Source organism: Dendropsophus ebraccatus, chromosome 8 (assembly GCF_027789765.1).
Source record: "Dendropsophus ebraccatus isolate aDenEbr1 chromosome 8, aDenEbr1.pat, whole genome shotgun sequence".
NCBI classification, from domain to species: domain Eukaryota; kingdom Metazoa; phylum Chordata; class Amphibia; order Anura; family Hylidae; genus Dendropsophus; species Dendropsophus ebraccatus.
In genome coordinates this window covers 56,003,527-56,027,338 of record NC_091461.1, presented here as the reverse complement: position 1 = coordinate 56,027,338, position 23,812 = coordinate 56,003,527, and the positions used below count along the sequence as shown (strand labels likewise).

The 23,812-nt window shown below is 44.7% G+C and overlaps 1 protein-coding gene across 2 annotated transcripts in view; it reads left to right on the top strand.

Annotated features, from left to right (window-relative positions):
- The window catches only part of LOC138799371 (hexokinase-1), a 50,031-nt gene that overhangs the window by 4,436 nt on the left and 21,783 nt on the right, over positions 1 to 23,812 (top strand). For both annotated transcript variants that reach the window (XM_069980429.1, XM_069980430.1), the window contains exon 2: positions 8,932 to 9,094. In XM_069980429.1, coding sequence (XP_069836530.1) covers positions 8,932 to 9,094 — 163 coding nt within the window. The remainder of the gene's footprint in view (positions 1 to 8,931; positions 9,095 to 23,812) is intronic.

Here is a 23,812-nt window from a genome sequence, read left to right as displayed (position 1 = left end):
GTCCTTGAGGCCAAGAGAGCTGAGCATGGAGAGGAGAAGCTGGTGGTCCACAGTGTCAAACGCTGCTGAGAGATCCAGGAGAATCAGCAAGGAATAGTTTCCTTGTGACTTGGCCTTCAGGAGGTCGTTTGACACTTTGGTGAGAGCAGTTTCAGTGGAGTGAAGGGGTCGGAAACCAGACTGTAGAGCAGGGGTACTCAACAGCTTTTAGTGAAGGTCCACTTACCGGGGTCTATTGTCAGGTGAAGGTCCGAGCTGAACATCAGTAGGAAACGTGTTTTGTTACTTTGTCACAAACGTTCAACTATTTACATACAGAATTGCTGCTTATTAGCGGGAAAACTGGCATTTTTTTCTCTCTCACCAGGCCTTTGATATTAGGTACAAAGGGGGTGACTGCCCTGGTAGTATATAGCCCCCCTGTTGCTCCCCCAGTAGTGTATAGCCCCCCCTGTGCGCTCTCCCTCAGTAGTATATAGCCCCCTGTTGCTCCCCCAGTAGTATATAGCCCCCCTGTGCGCTCTCCCCCTGTAGTATATAGCCCCCTGTGAGCTCCCCCCAGTAGTATATAGCCTCCCGGTGCGCTCTCCCCCTGTAGAATATAGCCCCCTGTGAGCTCCACCCAGTAGTATATAGCCCCATAGCCCCCCCCTGTGCGCTCTCCCCCTGTAGTATATAGCTCCCTGTGCGCTGTCCCCCAGTAGTATATAGCCCCCTGTGAGTTCCCCCCTGTAGTATATAGCCCCCCTGTGCTCTCCCCCTGTAGTATATAGCCCCCTGTGAGCTCCCCCCAGTAGTATATAGCCCCCGTGAGCTCCCCCAAGTAGTATATAGCCCCCCTGTGAGCTCCCCCCTGTAGTATATAGCCCCCTGTGAGCTCCCCCTGTAGTATATAGCCCCCCCGTGCGCTGTCCCCCTGTAGTGTATAGCCCCCTGTGAGCTCCCCTCAGTAGTATATAGCGCCCCTGTGCTCTCCCCCCAGTAGTATATAGCCCCCTGTGAGCTCCCCCCAGTAGTATATAGCCCCCTGTGAGGTCCCCCCAGTAGTATATAGCCCCCCTTGTGCTTTCCCCCTGTAGTATATAGCCCCTGTGAGGTCCCCCCTGTAGTATATAACCCCCTGTGCGCTCCCCCCAGTAGTATATAGCCCCCTCAGTAGTATATAGCCCCCTGTGAGGTCCCCCCTGTAGTATATAGCCCCCTGTGAGGTCCCCCCTGTAGTATATAGTCCCCTGTGCGCTCCCCCCAGTAATATATAGCCCCCTGTGAGGTCCCCCCTGTAGTATATAGTCCACCTGTGCGCTCTCCCCTTGTAGATGCCCCCCAGACAGAAAAAAAAAATAACAAAAACAACTCACCTAGCACCTCGTTCCCCGCAGCGGCTGTCTTCGTCTCTTCCCGTCGGTCCGGCCCCCGGCTGATACGCGCTCTGTAGGGATGTCCCGGGGATTCCCCAGCAGAGCGCGCATCAGTGACCTCAGCGTACGCCGCCCGCCTGCACTTCCGGGAAGGACAGGCCGGCAGCGTACACTGAGGTCTGTGGTGCGCGCTCTGCTGGGGAATCCCCGGGACATCCCCAGAGAGCTCGTATCAGCCGGGGGCCGGACCGACACTGCCCCCAGCCCCACAGGCGTACTGACATCTAAGGACAGTACGCCTATGGGGCGGGAGGCAGTGCGGTGGGGAGCGGGACGGACCGGATCCGGGGCAGTTAGGAGGTCTGACCAGGGGTCCGGACAGCTGGCCTCCGCGGTCCGGGTTCGGACCGCGGTCCGCCAGTTGAGGACCCCTGCTGTAGAGGGTCAAGAAGAGAGTTATCAGAGAGATAGCGGGTTAGGCGAGAGTAGACAAGACGTTCCAGGAGGAGATTGGAGACAGGCCGATAGTTGGCTGCACAGGATGGATCTAAAGAAGGTTTTTTCAGCAGTGGGGTTATAATAGAGTGTTTGAATGAGGAGGGAAAGATACCAGAGGAGAGGGAGAGGTTGAATATTTTGGTGAGGTGAGCAGTGACAGCAGGAGAGAGGGACTGGAGGAGGTGCGAGGGAATAGGGTCACTAGGGCAGGTAGTAGGACGAGAGGAGGAGAGGAGCTTGGAGACTTCTTCCTCTGTCACTGGGTCAAAGGCTGAGAGGGAAGGGGGAGAGGGAAGGGGACCTATGGGAGAAGTAATAGGAGCTATGGGACTTTGGGTCTGGGAGGTGATGTCGGAGCGGAGAGTGTCAATTTTGGTTTTAAAGAAGGAGGCCAGGTCTTCAGCGCAGAGGTCAGTAATGGGTGTCTGAACTTTGGGCTTAAGAAGAGAGTTGTTGTAGAGTGTTGAAGAGGTGTTTTGGATTGTTGGAGAGGGAAGAGATGAGAGAGGTAAAGTAAGCCTGTTTGGCAAGGTGGAGGGCAGAGTAATAAGATTTGAGGGTGAATTTGTAATGAATGAAATCAGCGGAGGTTCTCGATTTCCTCCACAGACGTTCGGCCGTCCTGGAGCACCGCCGAAGAAAGCGAGTTTCCGGGGTGTGCCAGGGCTGCCGGCATCTGTGGCGGGGTGTGCGGAGAGTAGGGGGAGCTACAGAGTCTAGGGTAGTTTTAAGGGTGTTGTGGTAGTGTTGTGTGGCTGTGTTTGGGCAGGTGAGGGATGAGACTGGGGACAGTGAGGATTGAAGGGAGTCTATGAGTTGAGGAGTGTTAATACCACATAGATTTCTGTATATGTATGCCCTTCAAACTGAGTGTCCTTCTGATTATATAGTGGGTTTTCTGATCAGGTCTGTTGAATATTACCTAATATATGTGGAGATTCTTTAAGGGGTATTTTGAAAAGGAAAAAAAAAAAATTCAACTCACCTAGTGCCAAAAAGTTAGGCTGCATTCCCACGTTCCGTGATCCTGACGGATCACGGACGTGGAATGCATGTACTGGAGCCCCCCCGCGCCCGGACAGCATCTGTAATTAGATTATGGGAGCGGGGGAGACTGTATTCATAAGCGCCGCGCTGTAATGAATCAGCCGCGCGGTGCTGTTACTACAGCGCGGCGCTTATGAATACAGTCTCCCCCGCTCCCAGCATCTAATTACAGATGCTGTCCGGGTGCGGGAGGACTCCGGTACATGCATTCCACGTCCGTGATCTGTCAGGATCACGGAACGTGGGAATGCAGCCTTATTGAGATTTATAAATAACCTCAATCTAAAAAAATCTGCAATCCCTGCTGCCACCTCTGTCTATGTTGGGAAACCCCCAGCGCAAACTCCCCCTATCTGCACAGTTCCTGACATGTACAGGGTTACCACAAGGGAGTGCTATGTCAGACTGAAAAGAACTGCATATGTCCTCTGGGACATATGGCAGCTAATATGTACTATATGTATAGCAGATTTGATGCTGTGTTCAGTTATTTAGATCAAATCTGCTGCGGATCTGCTACATCAAATCCGCTGCCATACGGTACATGTGAAGCTACCCTAAGGATAGAATATTCTACAAATAGGGGTAGTTGACAAATCTGTATAACATTCTGTCACCAGTTGATTTGAAAGTAGTTTATTTTCTTTGGAATACCCCTTTAAGCATGTTGTGCCATTAGCTATTATGCTTTTCTCCACCATGAACATGGAGCATATTTCTTTCCATTGATAGAGAGGACTAATTTTCTGCCAGACTACTCCATAGCTTATATCCCATAGGAAGATAAGATGGGCACCTTGAAATGTTGAACCCACAATACTTCTGCCACCAGATGAGATTCAGAAGGCCTTATATACATACGTTTGTTATAAGAGTTCCAACCTGATGTTAATGTCCATAAGTTAGCAATAGACAGGACAGCACTCTAGTAATAGACATGCTCTCTCCTCCTTTGTTCCCCTTCAGTCTTTGTAGTAGTGACAGTCGTCCTCCTGCACAGACACACCTATACACACACCTGTTCATTCACTCCCACACTGCTGTCATAGTCCTGATGACTCCATCAAAGCATCTGGATTACCGGAGATAAGAAATATAAGATTATCTAGAAACGTTCCTGCATCTGGAAGGTTCTATACCCCTAAGACAATTGAATAATTAGTGAAAATATATTGTATATTTATTATTAGACTGGAAATCTTTGGAGGACTCCCCATAAAGTGGCACTAAATGAAAGGTCTATAGACATAATAGGCCTCTTCAACTATCTTGTTTTATGTGTAGTACTAGTATCTTCTATGTGACAGAGAGACATACGAATCCCTTATAACACCAGGGCCTCGGTAAAATTGCAACCTCTACATCCTCTACAGTTATGTAAGATCCTACAGTATAAAGTTTGTAAAAGTGAATGTTAATTATAGACCTAGTTATGATATCCATACATTCTCTGGGCAGTCTATATTGACAGAAGATAAGCTACAGATACAGTAGGTGATGACCATTGATTAATATACATATATAGTTTGAATTTTATAGATTTTTTAAAATTACGTTTGTTGAGAAAATATATAATCACAGATTTCACTGTAAAGATTACATAGCAAATGTGTGTGTGTGTAAACAATGGAGACCTGTTTTACAGCATTCTTTTGCACAATGCACAGGAATCTCTCAATGGAAGCTCAAAAATCACAGACGCTTCATATTACAGGCTTACCCAAGTGTGTTTCCGAATTTCTTTAGGCAGTTTATCTGGCTGGTAATATCTAAATGGAGCTGCATCACAGAGGGGAGATCGTCACACCAGGGGCCGGCGGGCCTGTCCCCCAGTGTCTTGGAGCGGGCCGGTACTCTCAAAAAGACTGGGCAGCGGTTCAAAAAAAGGAATGCCCCACCGGTATCCCCACGCCAACGCCAATTCATTAAGCAACTTCAGGGTCCAGTTCATATATCCTGTATGTTAGTATACAGGGGTTGGGATGCAGGGCTTCTGGACAGAGAAATTATTAGAATCACAGGTTAGACTGTTAGTACTGGTCTGGGAACTTCTGAAGGTTTGCTACAGTGAGGTGGGATTGCAGGATCCCATTTTTAGTGTATATATAGTATATAGAAGCCATCTACTCTGGAGGTGAGCATATGGAAAGCAGGCACAGGGATGGAGTTTGCAGAGTGGTAACCAGGGGGAAAATACCATGTATAAGTGACAGCTTGGCCAATGCTAGTGCATGTACACAAAGGACAGCACATCCTACGTGAAGTGACATTTACCCTTTAGCTTTGTGAGCTCATCCAGAGGCGTAACCTGAAGCTTCTGGGTCGCAGTGCAAAATTGTAAACAGGCCCCCTGACTATAGCATGTAACTTATAGGACTGGTTTCCTAATATGAGTCAAGGAAACTTTTGGACTCTGTCAAGTACAACTTCTTAACAGCAGCCTCTATAGTTACACCCCTGTCCATGTCCCTCTCGTCCTCTCACAAACTTTTTTGTAGAGAAATAACAACAACAAAAAATCGTTATGAAAGACATAACCCAGATCCAGTTCAGAGACGTCCCCTTTCTCTCCCTGCCAGCAGGGGCTGGAAAAGTTGATGGCATGTATGAAACCACTCTTTAGCTGTGCTGTTATGTTTGGTTTACACACAGTAAAATAGAAGTAAAATAAAGCTATAAGATAAGGCACAATATGGCAGTATATCTATGGTAACCCAGGGGTGCAGGATATTACATGCAGGGCTTGGTGTTGCAGTACTACACTTTTTACAGGGCTTGGAGTAGTAGTAGTTCTCGCTTTGCACCAACACATGCCTATTAAAGGTGAAATTGGTGACCCCTCTGTAGTGTGGTGGTGCAGTATAGGAACAAACACACTTAAGAATAACTGTAGTGTTTATTTGGCAGTCTCTTAAAGATGCAGTACAGTAGTTTCCATGACCATATACACAAGGTGCATTTTGCGCCTGAGAGGTAGTTTTGCCAGTAAGTTCCCATTAAGAAGTTTTGGAGAATTCTGCCTTAGCAATTAGACTGAAAATAGATTATAATTGAGGTTTCTGGAAAAGTCTCTGGGAGTTTATTAAGAAAACTTGTACTTGTGGTGAGGGGGAATACCTGAAGTGGACCTGTCCATATACGCACATCACTCTGCTGGGCCCCAGGTTTACATGACTGGGTAGAGCTGGAACCTTAGCATTAGCCAAGAAAGCTGAGCAAAAGACAGCAGGGCATGTCGGCCCATAGCACTTCTCCAACCACTTGAGATAAGTCCTTGTTCAGACTGGTAGGACTTGAAGGAGACATAAGTGTAACAGTCCCACGTAACATGGACAGGTGGAATCCCCTTGCCTGTAGTAGTTAATCCATTTTGGCTTTAGCAGTCCATAGCCTGGCTTTCAGGAACTTGTAGAAATAAGAATCTCAGATTTTTTGTTACTTCAGGTACTGGCCATAGGGCTAGGCCCTGGAAAGGACACTTTTAGGACTCTTTGGTCTTTTGTGCTCTTTTCACACTGCACTAAACACCAACCAAACTGAGCACATGGCCCTCTCCACCAGACTTATAAGCTAAGGACTGGGTTAGTTTTCTATTAGTGGAGCAGGCTCCATGTTAGGGTACCATGTTAGGGAGCAAAACCTTTACAGGGCTGTGATAGGCCCAGAGGCAGGGAAGTCACTGGCAAACTTCCTATCAAGTACATACAGACTGTCACATGGGCACTAAACCCCTCTAGTTTCTTCAGCATGTGTTCGCTATGGGAGAAAATGGAGACACCTAAAGACAAAAATGCACTATATTAATTTTATCCACAAATTACCCTGAAATACAAAAAACATCAGTGACCTACATACATGTATATACCGCAGTGGCACACGGTCCTGGGCACTACATATGTAACTTAATAATATTCTAAATTAAAGTCTATAGAAAAATGTCTGCCTGTACACACATTGTAAAAGCTACCAATTTTTACATGACATAAGCCAGCGGTTTGTTCTTGTTCCATGTTATAAGACATGTTCATTCCTGCATGTTACTTCTCTAAAATTCCTGTTATCTTTAAAATAACTTGTATAACAAAGTCATAGAAACTGTATTCAAGTACTAACATAGAACCCTGGCTGGAAAACACAGCATTAGCAAACAACTTGCTTTAAAGATACATTCGATCTACTTTTACTTTTTTCTAGTTTTGTTATCCTTACAGCTATGAGCTATCCACAAGAACATCCATCATTTTTCCATTTTACTAAAATTACATTTGTAAAGAAACAATCTGAGCGAAGCAAATACATTGGGGGCAGATTTACCATTTAAAATACACCATGACTTAAGGTATTGCTGAGTCCCTTCGTCTATCCCCTACCGACCACTACCCCCCCCCACTAAAACCCCTTATTCCACACACACCCTCCCCCCTTTGACCCATTATTTGAGGACACCTCCTTTAACGTTGGAAAAAATTGGCCATAACAGCCTCTTTATTAAAAGTGCTTCCAATAATTAACAAACATAAAAATAAATAACAATAATAACAATAACATTAGTTAACCCATTATGACTAGGGAGGTCTGGCAGAGCACCCTGCAGCAGCACCAGTATTCCTGGCTATCCCCCCAGCCGCACCGCGCCGACTCAGGGGCTGACAAATCTGTCATCTGGCACTGCACCATTTTCCATCCACAAGCCACCAAACAAGCGGGGAGTATCATCCCTCTTATGGGTCCCCATCCGAATTACCACCTTAACGTGCCCTGCAAGAACTCCCTACCGCAGGCTGTCATGACAAAGAAAGCACCCAAAGCCCACACCCGAACACCAAAAGCCTGTAATAGGGCGGGCGGGCTGAATCGGGTCCGGCAAGAACTGTAGCTCCACCTCTTCCTCCTCTTCTTATAACACCGCGTCCGTTGGTAAGTGACTCACCTAGCAACTCCCGCATTTTCTCCTCAAACCCCTCACCCCCTCCCAACTGGCTCACACTTAACCCCTTACTGCCCCACTTAACCCCTTAAACTACATTCCCAGCTAACCTAGTCATGCTGGGCCTCCGCTAGGTCTGCGCCTCCCGCTCCGTGCCCTTCCTGAAGTGTCCCACATTTTCCCCCAAAAAAACTGGCTGACATGCTGTGCACCACATTTGTGTTTCACGCTAATTTCACACACGGCAGTTTTTTTTTTGTTTTTTTTAAATGCCACTTCAGTTTTTGTGCCAAAGCCAGAAGTGGCTTTCTGTTTTTTTTTTGCATTTTAATGCAGTGGCTGTTTTCTAAAAAAAAAAAAAAAAAAAACCTGCCATGTGTGAAACCAGCATTTGCCATTTTTTTTGCAAAGGGGTGTGGCATTAAAATAAAATGGGGGTGTCTTAAGATGAAACACCATTCGCCACAATTGTACCAGAATCCTTTTGCAGAATAGAAACAGTTCTCTTGGTGCTATCATTGTCAGTGTTACAAAATCCTGCAATTTCTTTCATATCAACTGGTTTCAGAAAGTTATACAGATTTGTAATTTACTTCTATTTAAAAAATCTCCAGTCTTCCATTACTTATCACCTGCTGTATGTCCTGCAGTAAGTGGTGTATTCTATCCAGTCTGACACAGTTGCCTGCCACACTGCTGCCACCTCTGTCTATGACAGGAACTGTCCAGAGCAGTAGCAAATCCAAATAGAAAACCTCTCCTGCTCTGGGCAGTTCCTGTCATGGACAGAGATGTCAGCAGAGAGCACTATTTTAGACTGAAAAGAATACACCACTTTCTGCAGGGCATTCAGCAGCTGATAAGTATGGAAATATTAGAAATTTTTAAATAGAAGTAAATAACAAATCTATATAACTTTCTTAAATCAGTTCATCTGAAAGAAAAAGATTTTCGCCTGTGTACCCCTTTAACATTGCAAGTCTGCACTGAACATCAGCAAAATATCGTACAGACAGTATGATAATGTACTCCCCTTTCCATATAATATTTTCATGTCCTTTCAGCCTTGCCAATTCAGGAAATTTTTTCTTCTCTTCACAGATTGATAAGTACCTGTATGCAATGCGACTTTCAGATGAAACATTATTGGATATTATGTCCCGATTCAAAAAAGAAATGGAAGATGGTCTGTCACGGGACACAAACCCAACAGCAATTGTCAAGATGCTTCCAACATTCGTGAGATCGATTCCTGATGGAACAGGTACAGTAATATGAATGAAATTATTATGCTTTCCTAGTCGCCCACACTCAGGTTATGTCCAGATTATAGGATTTAGCAGATTTATGGATGATTATTTTTCTCTTTATTTCAACTGTTAGGAATGAGATTATTTATAAAAAAAAAATCTTCTGCTTATAAGGTGACGGTCAGGGCCGCCGATAGGGCAGTACAACTGGTACTGCCGTATGGGGCCCGGACCCTAAGAGACACAGGGGGGGGCCCAGCGGGCCCGCCGGCCGCCGCCCCCCGACCGCTACGCTAGGGGGGTCCGCACGGCCCCCCTTGCCACCTGTTTTTGAGCATCCCGAAAAGCTGCGGCCACGCAGCTTCTCGGGATGCACTGATCGCTTTAATGTTCCGCCCGCACAGCGGGCGGAACATTAAAGCGATCAGAATACAGGAGAAGGACCTGTCAGCGTCCTCCTCCTGTATTCCCTCCCATAGGCTGCCGACACTTCATACCAGCAGCCTATGGGAGGCCGGGCCGTGATCATGTGCCCCTCCGGCAGGCGTGATGATGTGACGTCATCACGTCTGCCGGAAGTCCCGTCCCTGCGGCTCGCAAGATGGAGCCCGAAGAGGAGGAGGAAGAGCTGCTGCCTGCACAGCGCGGATTAGGTGAGTAGGATGTTTGTTTTTTTTAGGGGCACCTCTGGGGGCATTATTAGTATATGGGGGCACCTCTGGGGGCATTATTAGTATATGGGGGCACCTCTGGGGGCATTATTAGTATATGGGGGCACCTCTGGGGGCATTATTAGTGTATGGGGGCACCTCTGGGGGCATTATTAGTATATGGGGGCACCTCTGGGGGCATTATTAGTATATGGGGGCACCTCTGGGGGCATTATTAGTATATGGGGGCACCTCTGGGGGCATTATTAGTGTATGGGGGCACCTCTGGGGGCATTATTAGTATATGGGGGCACCTCTGGGGGCATTATTAGTGTATGGGGGCACCTCTGGGGGCATTATTAGTGTATGGGGGCACCTGTGGGGGCATTATTAGTGTATGGGGGCACCTCTGGGGGCATTATTAGTATATGGGGACACCTCTGGGGGCATTATTAGTATATGGGGGCACCTCTGGGGGCATTATTAGTATATGGGGGCACCTCTGGGGGCATTATTAGTATATGGGGGCACCTCTGGGGGCATTATTAGTGTATGGGGGCACCTCTGGGGGCATTATTAGTGTATGGGGGCACCTCTGGGGGCATTATTAGTATATGGGGGCACCTCTGGGGGCATTATTAGTATATGGGGGCACCTCTGGGGGCATTATTAGTATATGGGGGCACCTCTGGGGGCATTATTAGTATATGGGGGCACCTCTGGGGGCATTATTAGTGTATGGGCGCACCTCTGGGGACATTATTAGTATATGGGGGGCACCTCTGGGGGCATTATTAGTATATGGGGGGCACCTCTGGGGGCATTATTAGTTCATGGGGGCACCTCTGGGGGCATTATTAGTATATGGGGGCACCTCTGGGGGTATTATTAGTTCATGGGGGCACCTCTGGGGGCATTATTAGTGTATGGGGGCACCTCTGGGGGCATTATTAGTTCATGGGGGCACCTCTAGGGGCATTATTAGTGTATGGGGGCACCTCTGGGGGCATTATTAGTATATGGGGGCACCTCTGGGGGCATTATTAGTATATGGGGGCACCTCTGGGGGCATTATTAGCTCATGGGGGCACCTCTGGGGGTATTATTAGTATATGGGGGCACCTCTGGGGGCATTATTAGTATATGGGGGCACCTCTGGGGGCATTATTAGTTCATGGGGGCACCTCTGGGAGCATTATTAACTCATGGGGGCATCTCTGGGGGCATTATTAGTGCATGGGGGTACCTCTGGGGGCATTATTAGTTCATGGGGGCCACCTCTAGGGGCATTATTAGCTCATGGGGGCACAGCTGGGAATCCTACATACAGGGGGCATCCCACACAGCGCAGTTACTATGGGAGCCTACAGGGGGGAGAAAGGAAAGGAAGTTGCTAGAAATGTGCGGAGCCTAAATTGTTTGTCTCGCAGGTTCTAAGGGGATGAAACATATCTGGAAGGAATCATCATGGAGGTCTGGGCCGGATGGAGAGGAAAAGGGAAAGTAACGCCTCAGATCAAAGAAGACGTCACCTGTGAGTCCCTGTATGACACTTTTCTTATTTTGTAGAACATCATTTAGTAGGGGCGCCCCGAGGTGACAGCTACTACATTATCTGTACTCAGAGATATCACTGTGTTATCTGTTGTGTTACATAGGACTGCAGGTGACTACTACATTATCTGTACTCAGAGATATCACTGTGTTATCTGTGGTGTTACATAGGACTGCAGGTGACAGCTACTACATTATCTGTACTCAGAGATATCACTGTGTTATCTGTGGTGTTACATAGGACTGCAGGTGACTACTACATTATCTGTACTCAGAGATATCACTGTGTTATCTGTGGTGTTACATAGGACTGCAGGTGACATCTACATTATCTGTACTCAGAGGGATATCACTGTGTTATCTGTGCTGTTACATAGGACTGCAGGTGACATCTACTACATGATCTATACTCAGAGATATCACTGTGTTATCTGTGCTGTTACATAGGACTGGAGGTGAAATCTACTACATTATCTGTACTCAGAGATACCACTGTGTTATGTGGTGTTACATAGGACTGCAGGTGATATCAGGTGATTTCTCCAGGTTGCAGAAGTTCAAACTTCATCGTGCCCTGGTGTGCTGGTGTCTGTATGTGTGTATACATGTGTGCTGGTGTCTGTATACATGTGTGCTGGTGTCTGTGTGTGAGATAAATTCTAGAGAACTGGCTCATATATCCCATTTTCCCCAGTGGCTTAAAATGTAACCTCTGTTATACAGTTATAGAATTGTAGAACCTAAATGTGAACAAGGTGCAATTCAAATAGACACTTGCTTGTATAGCTGTCTCTTGTGCTCTGTATGCAGTGCATTATACTCACCCTTGCAACGTACAATTTATAGCGTGTCTACAAGTCCAGCGGGGCTCATTATAATGGAGACTAAAACTTATACAAGAGTGGGGTAGGGGTTCCCCTGTATTCAGAATGCTGTTGAGTGCTCGGCAATGCCCCATCTGGGATTATTGAATTTTCGAGGGTCTATGCAGAGCAGGATAAAGACACCTCTGCTGCACAAACAGGATCTCCTAGAAAGCGTTCTCACCGCCATGTATTCGCTATCACTGGCTTGGGTGAGCTAAACTAGTCTGCCAAGGGGGGGGGGTGATTTGTATATGCTCACTAACATAGAACAGCCTCATTATATTAGCCTTATCAACATATTCTATGTTAGTGAGCATACCGGGGGGGGGGGGGGGGGGGGGGGATATTGGTGAACATATACAAATCAAACAGCCCCCCCCAGACCCTCGAAATTCAATAACCCCAAACGGGGCATTGCCTAGTACTCAACAGCATTCCGAATACAGGGGAACCCCTACCCCACTCTTGTATAAGTTTTAGTCTCCATCATAATGAGCCCCGCTGGGCTTGTAGACACGCTATAAATTGTACATTGCAGGGGTCAATATAATGCACTGCATACAGATCACAAGAGGCAGCTATACAAGTAAGTGTCTGTTTGAATTGCACCTTGTTCACATTTAATTTCTATAATTTTATAACTGTATAACAGAGGTTACATTTTAAGCCACTGGGGAAAATGGGGTATATGAGCCAGTTCTCTAGAATTGATCTGAACCAAATTATACCTCCCAGCAAGGCGTGGGTCGAACACACAATTTTTTTTTTTTTTATTAATGTGGGGGGCCCAGACACTTTGGTTGTATGGGGCCCCGAAATTCCTGATGGCGGCCCTGGTGACGGTGATATGTCAGTAGATTCTGGATGTGCAGATAAATCAGCACTAGCACCACTTAATATCTGGTCGGCACAGCTTGAGGGTTGTCCTGCCCATCATGTGCTCCTTATGGAATCAGACCTGTGTTAGGATAGGAAACCATACACAACTTACATGCCTCTCTCTGCCTCTTATTTCCTTTATAGAAAACAGTTAAACTTGACTCACAGTTATATACAATTTGAAAATAAAAGGATTAATTGCTTTCTGGCATGTTTTTATTTAAAAGTTAATATTTATTAAAGTGAAATATTACATAGATAGTTGCTCAGATATGTGAGGTACATACAATAAAGCGTATGACAGCAGTTCTACAGATAGCATTTGACTATGCAATGAGATAAAGAATCATTATCTTGAGGTGTGTGTTTAGCAAACAAAAAACTGAAGAACAGAAACATGAAACAAAAACCTGTCAAGAAGGAACAGTAAAAGCGCTATTACATGGGGCGATAATCTGCTGAATCAGGCCGAATTGGGCAGATATCTCTCTATGTAATAAAGACAATGTTCAGCCGAGGAGAGAACAAACATTAGCTTGTTGTCGATTGTTGGCTTTCTGCATGTCAAAAAATCATTGGCAGCCAGCTCCGTATTGTTCCATGTAACAGCTGATACATGAACGACGGCTGACTCAGTATATACATAGTAAATAAGGTTGAAAGAAGACAAGAGTCCATCAGGTTCAACCTAGGGAAATCCTACTGTGTTGATCCAGGAAGGCAAAACCCCCCATGAGGCAGATGACAATTGCCCCACCACAGGGAGAAAACTCCCCCCCGACTCCAATGGCAACCAGAACAATCCCTGGATCAACTTATCACCGGAAATCTAATGCCCATAACTTGTAATATTATATTGTTCAAGAAGAGCATCCAGGCCTCCCTTGAACTTATTTAATGAATCGGCCATGACAACATCATGTGGCAGAGATTTCCACAGTCTTACCGCTCGTACAGTAAAGAACCCGCGTCGATGCTGATGATGAAATCTTCTTTCCTGTAGACGTAGAGGATGCCCCCTTGTCATGGTTACAGACCTAGGAGTAAAAAGATCACTGCAAAGACCTTTGTACTGTCCATTCATATATTTGTACATTGTGATCAGATCGCCCCAAAGACATCTTTTTTTTAGCGTAAATAACCCCAAGCTTGATAACCTGTCCTGGTACTGTAACCCACCCATTCCCTTAATGACCTTTGTTGCCCTCCTCTGCACCCGCTCCAATTCAGCTGTGTCCTTCTTATATACCGGTGCCCAAAACTGTACACAGTATTCCATGTGTGGTCTGACCAGTGATTTATAAAGAGGCAAAACTATGTTCTCATCTTTAGCATCTATACCTCTTTTGATGCATCCCATTATTTTATTAGCCTTGGCAGCTGCTGCCTGGCACTGATCACTAAAGTTGAGTTTACTGTCCACCAACACCCACCGGTTTCTTTTCGGAAGTAGTTTTACCCAGTGTTTTATTATTTAGCACGTAACTGTACTTATTATTTCTACGGCCCAAGTGCATAACCTTACATTTATCCACATTAAACTTCATTTGCCATTTCACCGCCCAAGCCTCTAGCTTCTCCAAATCCCTCTGTAATATGATATTATTCTCCTCCGTACTGATTACTTTACCCAGTTTAGTATCATCTGCAAAAATGGAGATTCTACTCTGTAGCCCCTCTACAAGATCATTAATAAAAATATTAAAAAGAAGTGGACCCAACACTGACCCCTGTGGTACCCCACTAGTAACTAAAACCCAATCTGAATATGTTCCATCAATGACCACCCTCTGTTTTCTATCACACAACCAGTTACTTACCCATTTGCATACGTTTTCCCTGAGTCCCAGCATCCTCATTTTGTAGACCAACCTTTCATGCGGCACAGTATCAAATGCCTTTGAAAAGTCCAGATACACAACATCCACAGCCTCCCCCAGGTCCAGTCTATAACTTACCTCTTCATAGAAGCCGATCAGATTAGTCTGACAGGACTGATCCCTCATAAATCCATGCTGGTGCTGCGTCATAAGATTATTTTCATTAAGATACACCAGTATAGCATCTCTTACAAACCCCTCAAATACTTTACCTACTATAGATGTTAGACTTACGGGCCTGTAGTTTCCAGGATCACTCTTTGACCCCTTCTTGAATATTGGTACCACATTAGCTATGCGCCAGTCATGTGGAACAATCCCTGTCGTAATAGAATCTTTAAATATTAGGAATAACAGTCTGTCTAACACAGTATTTAATTCTTGCAAAACTCTAGGATGGATACCTTCTGGGCCCGGTGACTTATGGATTTTAATGTTTTTAAGGCGTCTCCCCACTTCTTGTTGTGTTAGGCAGGTGAGATTTATGAGAGGATTTATATTATCCCTAGTCATGTCCTCTGTTATGAGATTATCCTCTGTGAATACAGTAGAGAAGAATGTATTTAGTAGATTGGCCTTTTCCTCTTCCCCCTCCACCATTACACCCAGAATATTTTTGAGGGGACCAACATTTTCGGTTTTAAGTCTTTTGTTGTTTATATAGGTGAAGAACATTTTGGGATTCGTTTTACTTTCTGTGGCTATCCTTCTTTCTGTTGCTATTTTTGCTTCTTTTATTTGCTTTTTACACATTCTATTCTTCTGTCTATAGTTGCTCAATGCTTCCCCACTACCTTCTTGTTTTAGTAGTCTGAATGCTTGTTTTGTATCATTTATTGCACCCCTTACAGCTGAAGTTAACCACATTGGATATCTCTTATTTCTACTACTTTTATTCCCATATGGTATGTGTCGTTCACACGATTTACCCAGGATGCTCTTAAATATGTCCCATTTCTCTTGTGTACTTTTATTTCTGAAGGCATTGTCCCAGTCTATGTTCCCAAGGTCCTTTCTTAGTTTTTGGAAATTAGCCTTCCTGAAATTTAATGTTTTTGTAGCCCCTCTACTAATCATTTTATTGAAGGATAATTGAAAGATTACTATGTTATAGTCACTATTACCTAGGTGACCCCTCACCTCTATTTTTGATAAAGAAGCTATACTCCCCCGGTGTCCTACTGCCACATCTCTGCCTCCCCCACTGACCACAGCCACTTCCAAACCGTCTCTACAGTGACAGCCCACTCAGCCAATCACTGACTGAGACAGGACAGCGCTGTGGTCAGTGATTGACTAAGCGGGCTGTCACTGCAGAAACAGGTTTGGAAGTGTCTGCAGTGGCAGCGGTCAGCAGTGAGGCAGAGACACGGCAGGACACGGGGGGAGTGTGCAGTCCATTTAACTGATCTGTTTAATTGGAAAAAAAAGGGGTTCAAAAACAGATGCAATGGTTCTCCATTCACTTCCATTAAAAAAAAGAAAGGATCAACGAAGAGACACAAAAATAAGAGCTGCAAATGTTACTGTATGAGGATTAAACACCCAGATATTAACCACCCAGATATCAATCTGCAGGTTTTGTTTTTTTTTTTTGCTAATTTTGCTGGTTGCCCGCCACTGGATTTATCTTGATAAATAGCAAAGGCTGCTGCACAGCAGGTGTAAGAATCTATGAGAGCTTAGAGCTGGTGTAGATTTTTAGCCTGTGTTTTTGCTCTATTCTGGGTGATAAAAGTTTATAAAAGCACATTGTAGCGTTATTGCTTTTAGAGCAGTTGGTAACCTAGATAACAAGCTGTCACCAAAGAGAGGGAAGATATATCCTATCAGGAGAAAGAGACAAGTATGCTAAATGAATGCATTTGCAAAAATATTTACATTGACAAGGGATACAACTATCTTTGTTGAGTTAAGAATACCCCTTTAAATCTCTTGGGGCCGAAGGGGTTGTGTTTCTCTTTAAGAGGAGAGTTACCAACTAGAGGTGAGCGAACCGGGTTCGGGTTTGAGTCGATCCGGCATTAGATTAGCGGTGGCTGCTGAACTTGGATAAAGCTCTAAGGTTGTCTGGAAAACATGGATACAGCCAATGACTATATCCATGATTTCCACATAGCCTTAGGGCTTTATCCTAGTTCAGCAGCCACCGCTAATCAAATGCCGAAATTTCGGGTTTGGATCGACTCAAGCATGCTCGAGGTTCGCTCATCTCTATTACCAACGTGTGTAGATTTAGGCTACTAATGCTCCACTAGGAATTCTAGGAAGAAAGATATGCAAAGCAGCTATCTGAAATCACTTTTGGAGGTAGTTTTCTCTTCAAGACAGTATCTAACTAGAAGCCTTAGAACATGACATGGATTTAATAAGCCAATCCGGAAACTCCCAAAAATAGTAAGTTACCCATCTCTAGACAGCTGTTTCCCCTCATCAGTACTTAGCAGGGTGCTGACTAGCTGTAGAGAGGATGATCATCCTGGTACCAAGGGGAAATATTTATACAGAACTCCATTGCAATATCTTTAACAGGTCCCCCAATTATGTGTATAAGGCAGATGGGCCTTTGAGCCCCTAAGGTTGAAAGAAGACTAGAGTTCATCAGGTTCAACCTAGTAAAACCCTACTGTGTTGATCCAGAGGAAGGCAGAAACCCCTATGAGGCAAATGACAATTGCCTCATCACAGGGAGAAAATTCCCTACTCCAATGGCAATCAGAATAATCGCTGGATCACCGTATCACCGGAAATCTAATGCCCATAACTTGTAATATTATATTTTTCAAGAAAAGCATCCAGGCCTCCCTTGAACTTATTTAAAAGGGTAATCCAGCACTACAAAAGCATGGCCACTTTCCCCCCTCTCTTGTCTCCAGATTGGGTGGGGTTTGGGACTCATTTCTATTGAAGTAAATGGAGCTTAATTGCAAACCACACCTGAACTGGAGACAAGAGAGGAGGAAAAGTGGCCATGTTTTTGTAGCGCTGGATAACCCCTTTAATGAATCAGCCATGAAAAAATCATGTGGCAGAGAGTTCCACAGTCTTACCGCTCGTACAGTAAAGAATCTGCATCTGTGCTCATGGTGAAATCTTCTTTCCTCTAGACGTAGAGAATACCCCCTTGTCATGGTTACAGACCTAGGAGTAAAAAGATCACTAGACAGATCTCTGTACTGTCCATTCATATATTTGTACATTGTAATCAAATCACCCCTAAGACGTCTTTTTTCTAAACTAAATAGCCCCAAGCTTGATAACCTTAGTACTGTAATCCACCCATTCCCTTAGTGACTTTTGTGGTCCTTCTCTGCACCCGCTCCAGTTCAGCTGTGTCCTTCCTATTTACCTCTGATTGCTTCTTATTACCCAGACATTAAAACTTGTATTTGCTAAAAGCCCAGGTACCTGTAGCATGCTGTTACTGTTATATGTGTAGACAGACACAGCTTTGTGCATACTATTTATAGTTTGGCCTGTGTAGCTGCTTCTAGTTACAGTAAGTATTTGAATAGCTGCATTCTTTGACCTTATCCAGGCTGGACTGACCCACTTTCTCCTTTCTTCCTAAGTAGCTAGAGCTAGGGCCTTTGAAACAGTAGCTAATCTCCTTTACTAGGTGCATTGGGCTAGTGCTATTAGTGTATATGTTGCCTGACTACAGCGTTTTAAGGCTGTACACAGTAGATCATTTACATCTCTGTCCTTTCAACGGGGTCAATAAATCTAATACAAAGTAAAAAGGACTCATAAATTATTGTTTGATGGCTAAAATTATTAATGAGGTTGTCCAGGAAAAATTTACTTGTCCCCTATCCACAGCATAGGGGAAAAGTAGAAGGTCACAGGGGTCCAAACTCTGTACCCCCTGCCAATCTCTGTATGGGGCCCCGTGCCATACCTGTGGCTCTATTCATAGCGGGGCCCAATACGGAGATCGGCAGAGGTTGGACCCCCCGTGACCCCCTACTTTTCCCCTATCCTGTGGATAGGGAAAAGTTTAATTTTTATGGACAACCTCTTTAAGGATACTATTGGTATCCATGTACCTGTTATCAGGGTAAAATGTTAAATGCAGCAGACTTCCCACAGATTCACAGCAAAAGGTGATACGTATAGTTTACTAATCCTGGGCAGGATTCCAGTACTTCTGACTCATTTCATCACACCGGTACCAATGTAATATCATGTGGGATTATATTAGTACCAGAACAGCAAGAGTGGTTCTAAAAGCTCCAGGATAATGCCCATGTACATAGTTAATTCTTGTCTTTCCTATGCTTAGCTAGTTATACTGGAACCATGTCACAGATATGCTCATTACAAGCAGTCCTTTTCATTGTGGTCTTATTTCTTCCCAATTCATATCAGTGGGTGAAAAATACAACATTCTGCAATAAATCCACATCCTAAATCCTGCAAGGATGCATCATGCAGAATTGCATTTGAAGGCATTTCTGATTGGCAGTGGGGCTTAATGGTCATTGACATACTTTGTGATATTTATATAGACTACTTACTTCCACTTCTACTTCCAACATTGTTTATTAAAAAGGTGTTGTTTATTAAGAAGGTTTTACAAGCCATAGATAATGTGTTAACTTCATAAGCATTGTGCATGGATGTAACATGGCACAACATGCTTATCAAGAACTGGAGAACAATTGAATAATGGTAATTACAATCAGTGTCAAACAATAGTTGTGTAAACATATATCTAAAAAGTGATCAAAAGCATATATCATGAATCTAAAAATACAGTGAGGAAGAGAGCTGTTCCGACATAACTATACAGCTCATAAATCATATGTGCCCAACAAGCCACACATGAAGGGGGGAAGGAAAAGATTAAATGACAAAAAAAGGATATATAATATATCTCCAGTTTCGGGACATCTTGTAGGGCAAGTAGCTGAGAACATAATGAGCTATCTAGTTCTAACATTTTCTTTTCCCTTACAATGGTTGTGGGGTGCGTCTTAAAGGGAACCAATCAGCAGGATTGTGCTGATATGGTTCCCAGCAGCAATGTATAGATCTACTATGCAGCTCCCTGAGGCTACCAGCCGCATCTGCAATCGTAGCTGGTTGGGAAAGGGGCCGTAACTATTTATCTGGGTGGAGAGTCGCCTGTCACTAGTCATGACTCTTTGCCTGTCAGCACACTCTGCAGGGATGATTGACATTAGTGGCATCTCTGCCTGTCAATCATCAGGGGAGCAGCGGGAGGGGCTGCCTATACGATCCTTAGATCGTCCGGCCTGCCCATTGATGTCAGTGGCGGTCTGCTGCCGTCGCTCCTATTACACGGAGTGATGACCAGCAGACTGATAGTTGCCTTAGGTTGTCTTGGATCAGAAGCTCTGTGTTTATAGGTCTTAACTGCCTAATTCACATTACAGAGAAGAACATTACACTAATAGCCTTCAAAGGTTACAAGCTTGTGAAAGGGAAACAAAATGCTTCAACTCTGGGAATAGATTGTTACGCTGACTGTAAAGTTCCCAAGCCATGGAAGGTGACACTTTAATAATCTCAGCATTTTAAGAGTCTGGATGAAGAATGGAGGATATTGCCATAGTAAGCATTCATATCATTCATATCATTGTTTTCCTCTCCAAACCTGGTAGTTATGTGTAACCTCTCTGCCTTTTCTTTCAACAGTCCAGGACCTTTATAGCCCCAACATGCCCAATCCTTGCCCCCCCCCCCCCCAAACAGTAGACATTGTAGACAGTCATCCTGAATACAATATCATTCACTATTAGGCATATAGAAACACTCTCCCTTACAACACTTGCTGATAATGTGACAACTGGTTATCAAATGTCAAGGATCACCTGCTAAACCTTTCAAATGTTATGTGGTGTATCTCAGAGAAAGTGGACTTTCAATAGAGCAGGACAACGCATGAATGACTTGTTTTTTAGCTAAAGGGATTATGCATGCCAGTTCTTGCAACACGGAGGATCCAACTTACAATCAGACTTCTTTTTACGGTTTAGTTTCATAGTCGGTAAGGTTGAAAAAAAAGACAAGAATTCATCAAGTTCAACCTGTAACCCTACTGGGTTGATCCAAAGGAAGACAAAAACGCTCTTGGTATTGCAGTCCACTCATTCCTTTAATCACCTTGGTTGTCCTCCTCTGCACCTCCGCCACTTCAGCCATATCTTTCCTACTATGCCCAGAATTATACTTAATACTTAAAGAGGACCTGTCACCCCCGGTGTCGGGGTGACAGGCTCCCAGGCTAGAGCCCCTCATACTTACTTGATTGCGCCGCCGCAGAGATGAGTCCGATGCTCATAGAGAATGAATGGTGAGTCTGACGCTCCATTCATTCTCTATGAGCGTTGGGCTCATCTCAGCGGCGCACGCACAGGCCTTCCCGCGGGGATATCTCCTTCCCGGGACCGGCCGAAGAAGCGGGACCCGGCGAGATCAAGTAACTATGAGGGGCTCTAGCGGGGGGTCGGGAGCCTGTCACCCTGGCACTGGGGGTGACAGGTCCTCTTTAATCACCACCAACCTCATCCACCCACATCATCTTCAGCAATTGTTCTAGATGGCCTTATACAGCTTATAGCGTAGCCTAAGGTGGCCGAATGCTAAGGGTCCTTTTACACACACAGATATCTGACAGGTTATTGAAGCCAAAGCCAGAAATGGATTTGAAAAGAGGAGAAATCTCAGTCTTTCCTTTATGACCTGTTCTCTGTTTATAGTCTGTCCTGGCTTTGGCTTAAAAAATCTGTCAGATATCTGTGTGTGTAATAGGGCCTAAGGTGTATGGGGACCTTAAAACCTATCTGCTTCCTCTCTAGACATCAATATCGATAGTTTTGAGACCAAGAGGACATCCCTCCTGCTATTCCAGTTCTTAACACTTCTAACAATTCCATTATAATTGACCTTTTCTATTGCACAGCCAGCAGGGAGACAAAGCTAAGATTTAACCCACATGGACACTTTAACCTGTTTGGGTGGTTTGCTTATTTGAGCAGTTTGATGATATTTGCTCTGTGACATTTCTGGCCAGTGTTGTCTGTGTCTCTGGTTTCTTGTCTTCCTATATTTAGCCTGGAGGCAATGACAGCTGACCAACAGGATGGTTAAAAATACAGGGTGCTAACAAAATGAGATGGACAGAGTGGTTCAGATTAAAGGTCTGCCTGCCTGTGGCACCTGGACATCTTGTCTTTTGTTATGGATGCTTGGAACCAGTACGCAGTTCAAAAAAAGGGATGGCGACACCATCATCTCCGCGCCGGTTTATTCATGTAAAAAAATTTAATAGATGTACCTTTAAGAGATTGTAAGGGGCACTATCACTGTGTAGAGACAACTTTTCTCTATGGGGGCACTAAGTGGGCACTGTTACTTTGACGAAGGCATTTAGGGGCACTATTACTGTGAAGAGGTAGTAAGTGGGTACAATAAATGTGAAAGGGCACAAAGGATTGTCCGGGCAGCCTCTCCCACAGCTCCCCGTGTCTTCTCCCATTGCTCCCCGTATTCCCCCCCCCCCCCCCCCACACACACACACACTCCTCCCTGATCGCTGTCTCTGTGTGTAATAGCACAGAGAGTGAGCGGACAACAAAAAGGAAGCAAGCGCTGACTTGACTGGTTGGCAATCACTTCCTCCTCAATATCGCTGTGTGTAATATGGCCTTAGGGGGCACTAATACTTTGTAGAGCACAAAGGTGTACACTATTGTTGTGTAGGGGCCTATTACTACTTGGGGCACTTTATATTTGCACTATTTTTTTTAGAAGGATAACATTAGTTATTAGGGCACCAGGAGAAGAACAAGAACCAGCCAAATGTGTCTTGGTAGCAAATTCTTCATAGAATAGTTGTGGCTGAAAAAAGTCTCATTGGTCTTCTGGACTGGCTACTTTTTAGGATGCAGTTGTAAATATTAGCTATATAGGTTTTGGGCCCACTCCAGACTGAGATTTGTCCCCTACCCATGCTGAACCCCTAGCTTCACCTCTGCTGTGGTGTTTAGATATACAGCGCCCCCATCTTTGTTTTTTAGGCCATACATTAATCTTGGTGTATAAATGAGTGGTAATCAGAGAACTGGCGCTTGTTCTACATGCTTCCTCTTACTATCTCACCAATGATTACAGCATGTCTGCGGAGATATCAGCAGCGGCTGCTGCCATCAAGGTCTTCAGACTAAATTATTTAATGGGCATTCCCTAGTATCTCCAAATAGATTTCAGAGCACAGGCAAAACAAGATAATCACAACTGCCTTCATCTGCTTTCTGTAAAAGCAAGCGTATTATAACGCTCAATCTAAGTGATATCATTATAGCAAGTAGAAGATGTACATGAGCCTATCCTACAGCTAGCCATGCCCCTTACATGATTGATAGCCAAATGCACTGATATTGACAGGGCTGTCCTATAATCTGTGGAGGTGGCCCAATGGTTTGGGGTGAAAGGAGGGTTTGAATATCAGAATGTTTGATCTTTTAATTAGAGGAATCTATTGGTGACCTTTCCGACCACTCAGCAACAGGAAGAATGCGGCCATGGAGAAAAAGGAGTGCTGCACCTCACATCTATGGCTGACACTAATGCCTCTCTGCTACATTTAAAGACCAACCCCAGGATGTTGGTATATAATTTGATCAAACCATATTGCCTCATGTACCACGTGCAGGTCCCCTGGACGTGGTATATGAGGCAGGAACAGGAAGAATGGCATGTCACATGAGATATCTACCATATATACAGAGGTAAATTAGTCTCAGTTACTAATGCTGTCTGTCCTACAGAACTCATGTCACCTTTTGTGATCCCTATATGAACTCTATGACCCCCGTCACTTGAAGGCATTAATGTCATTTGAGACAGTTGTTTCATGGATATCTTGGATAATA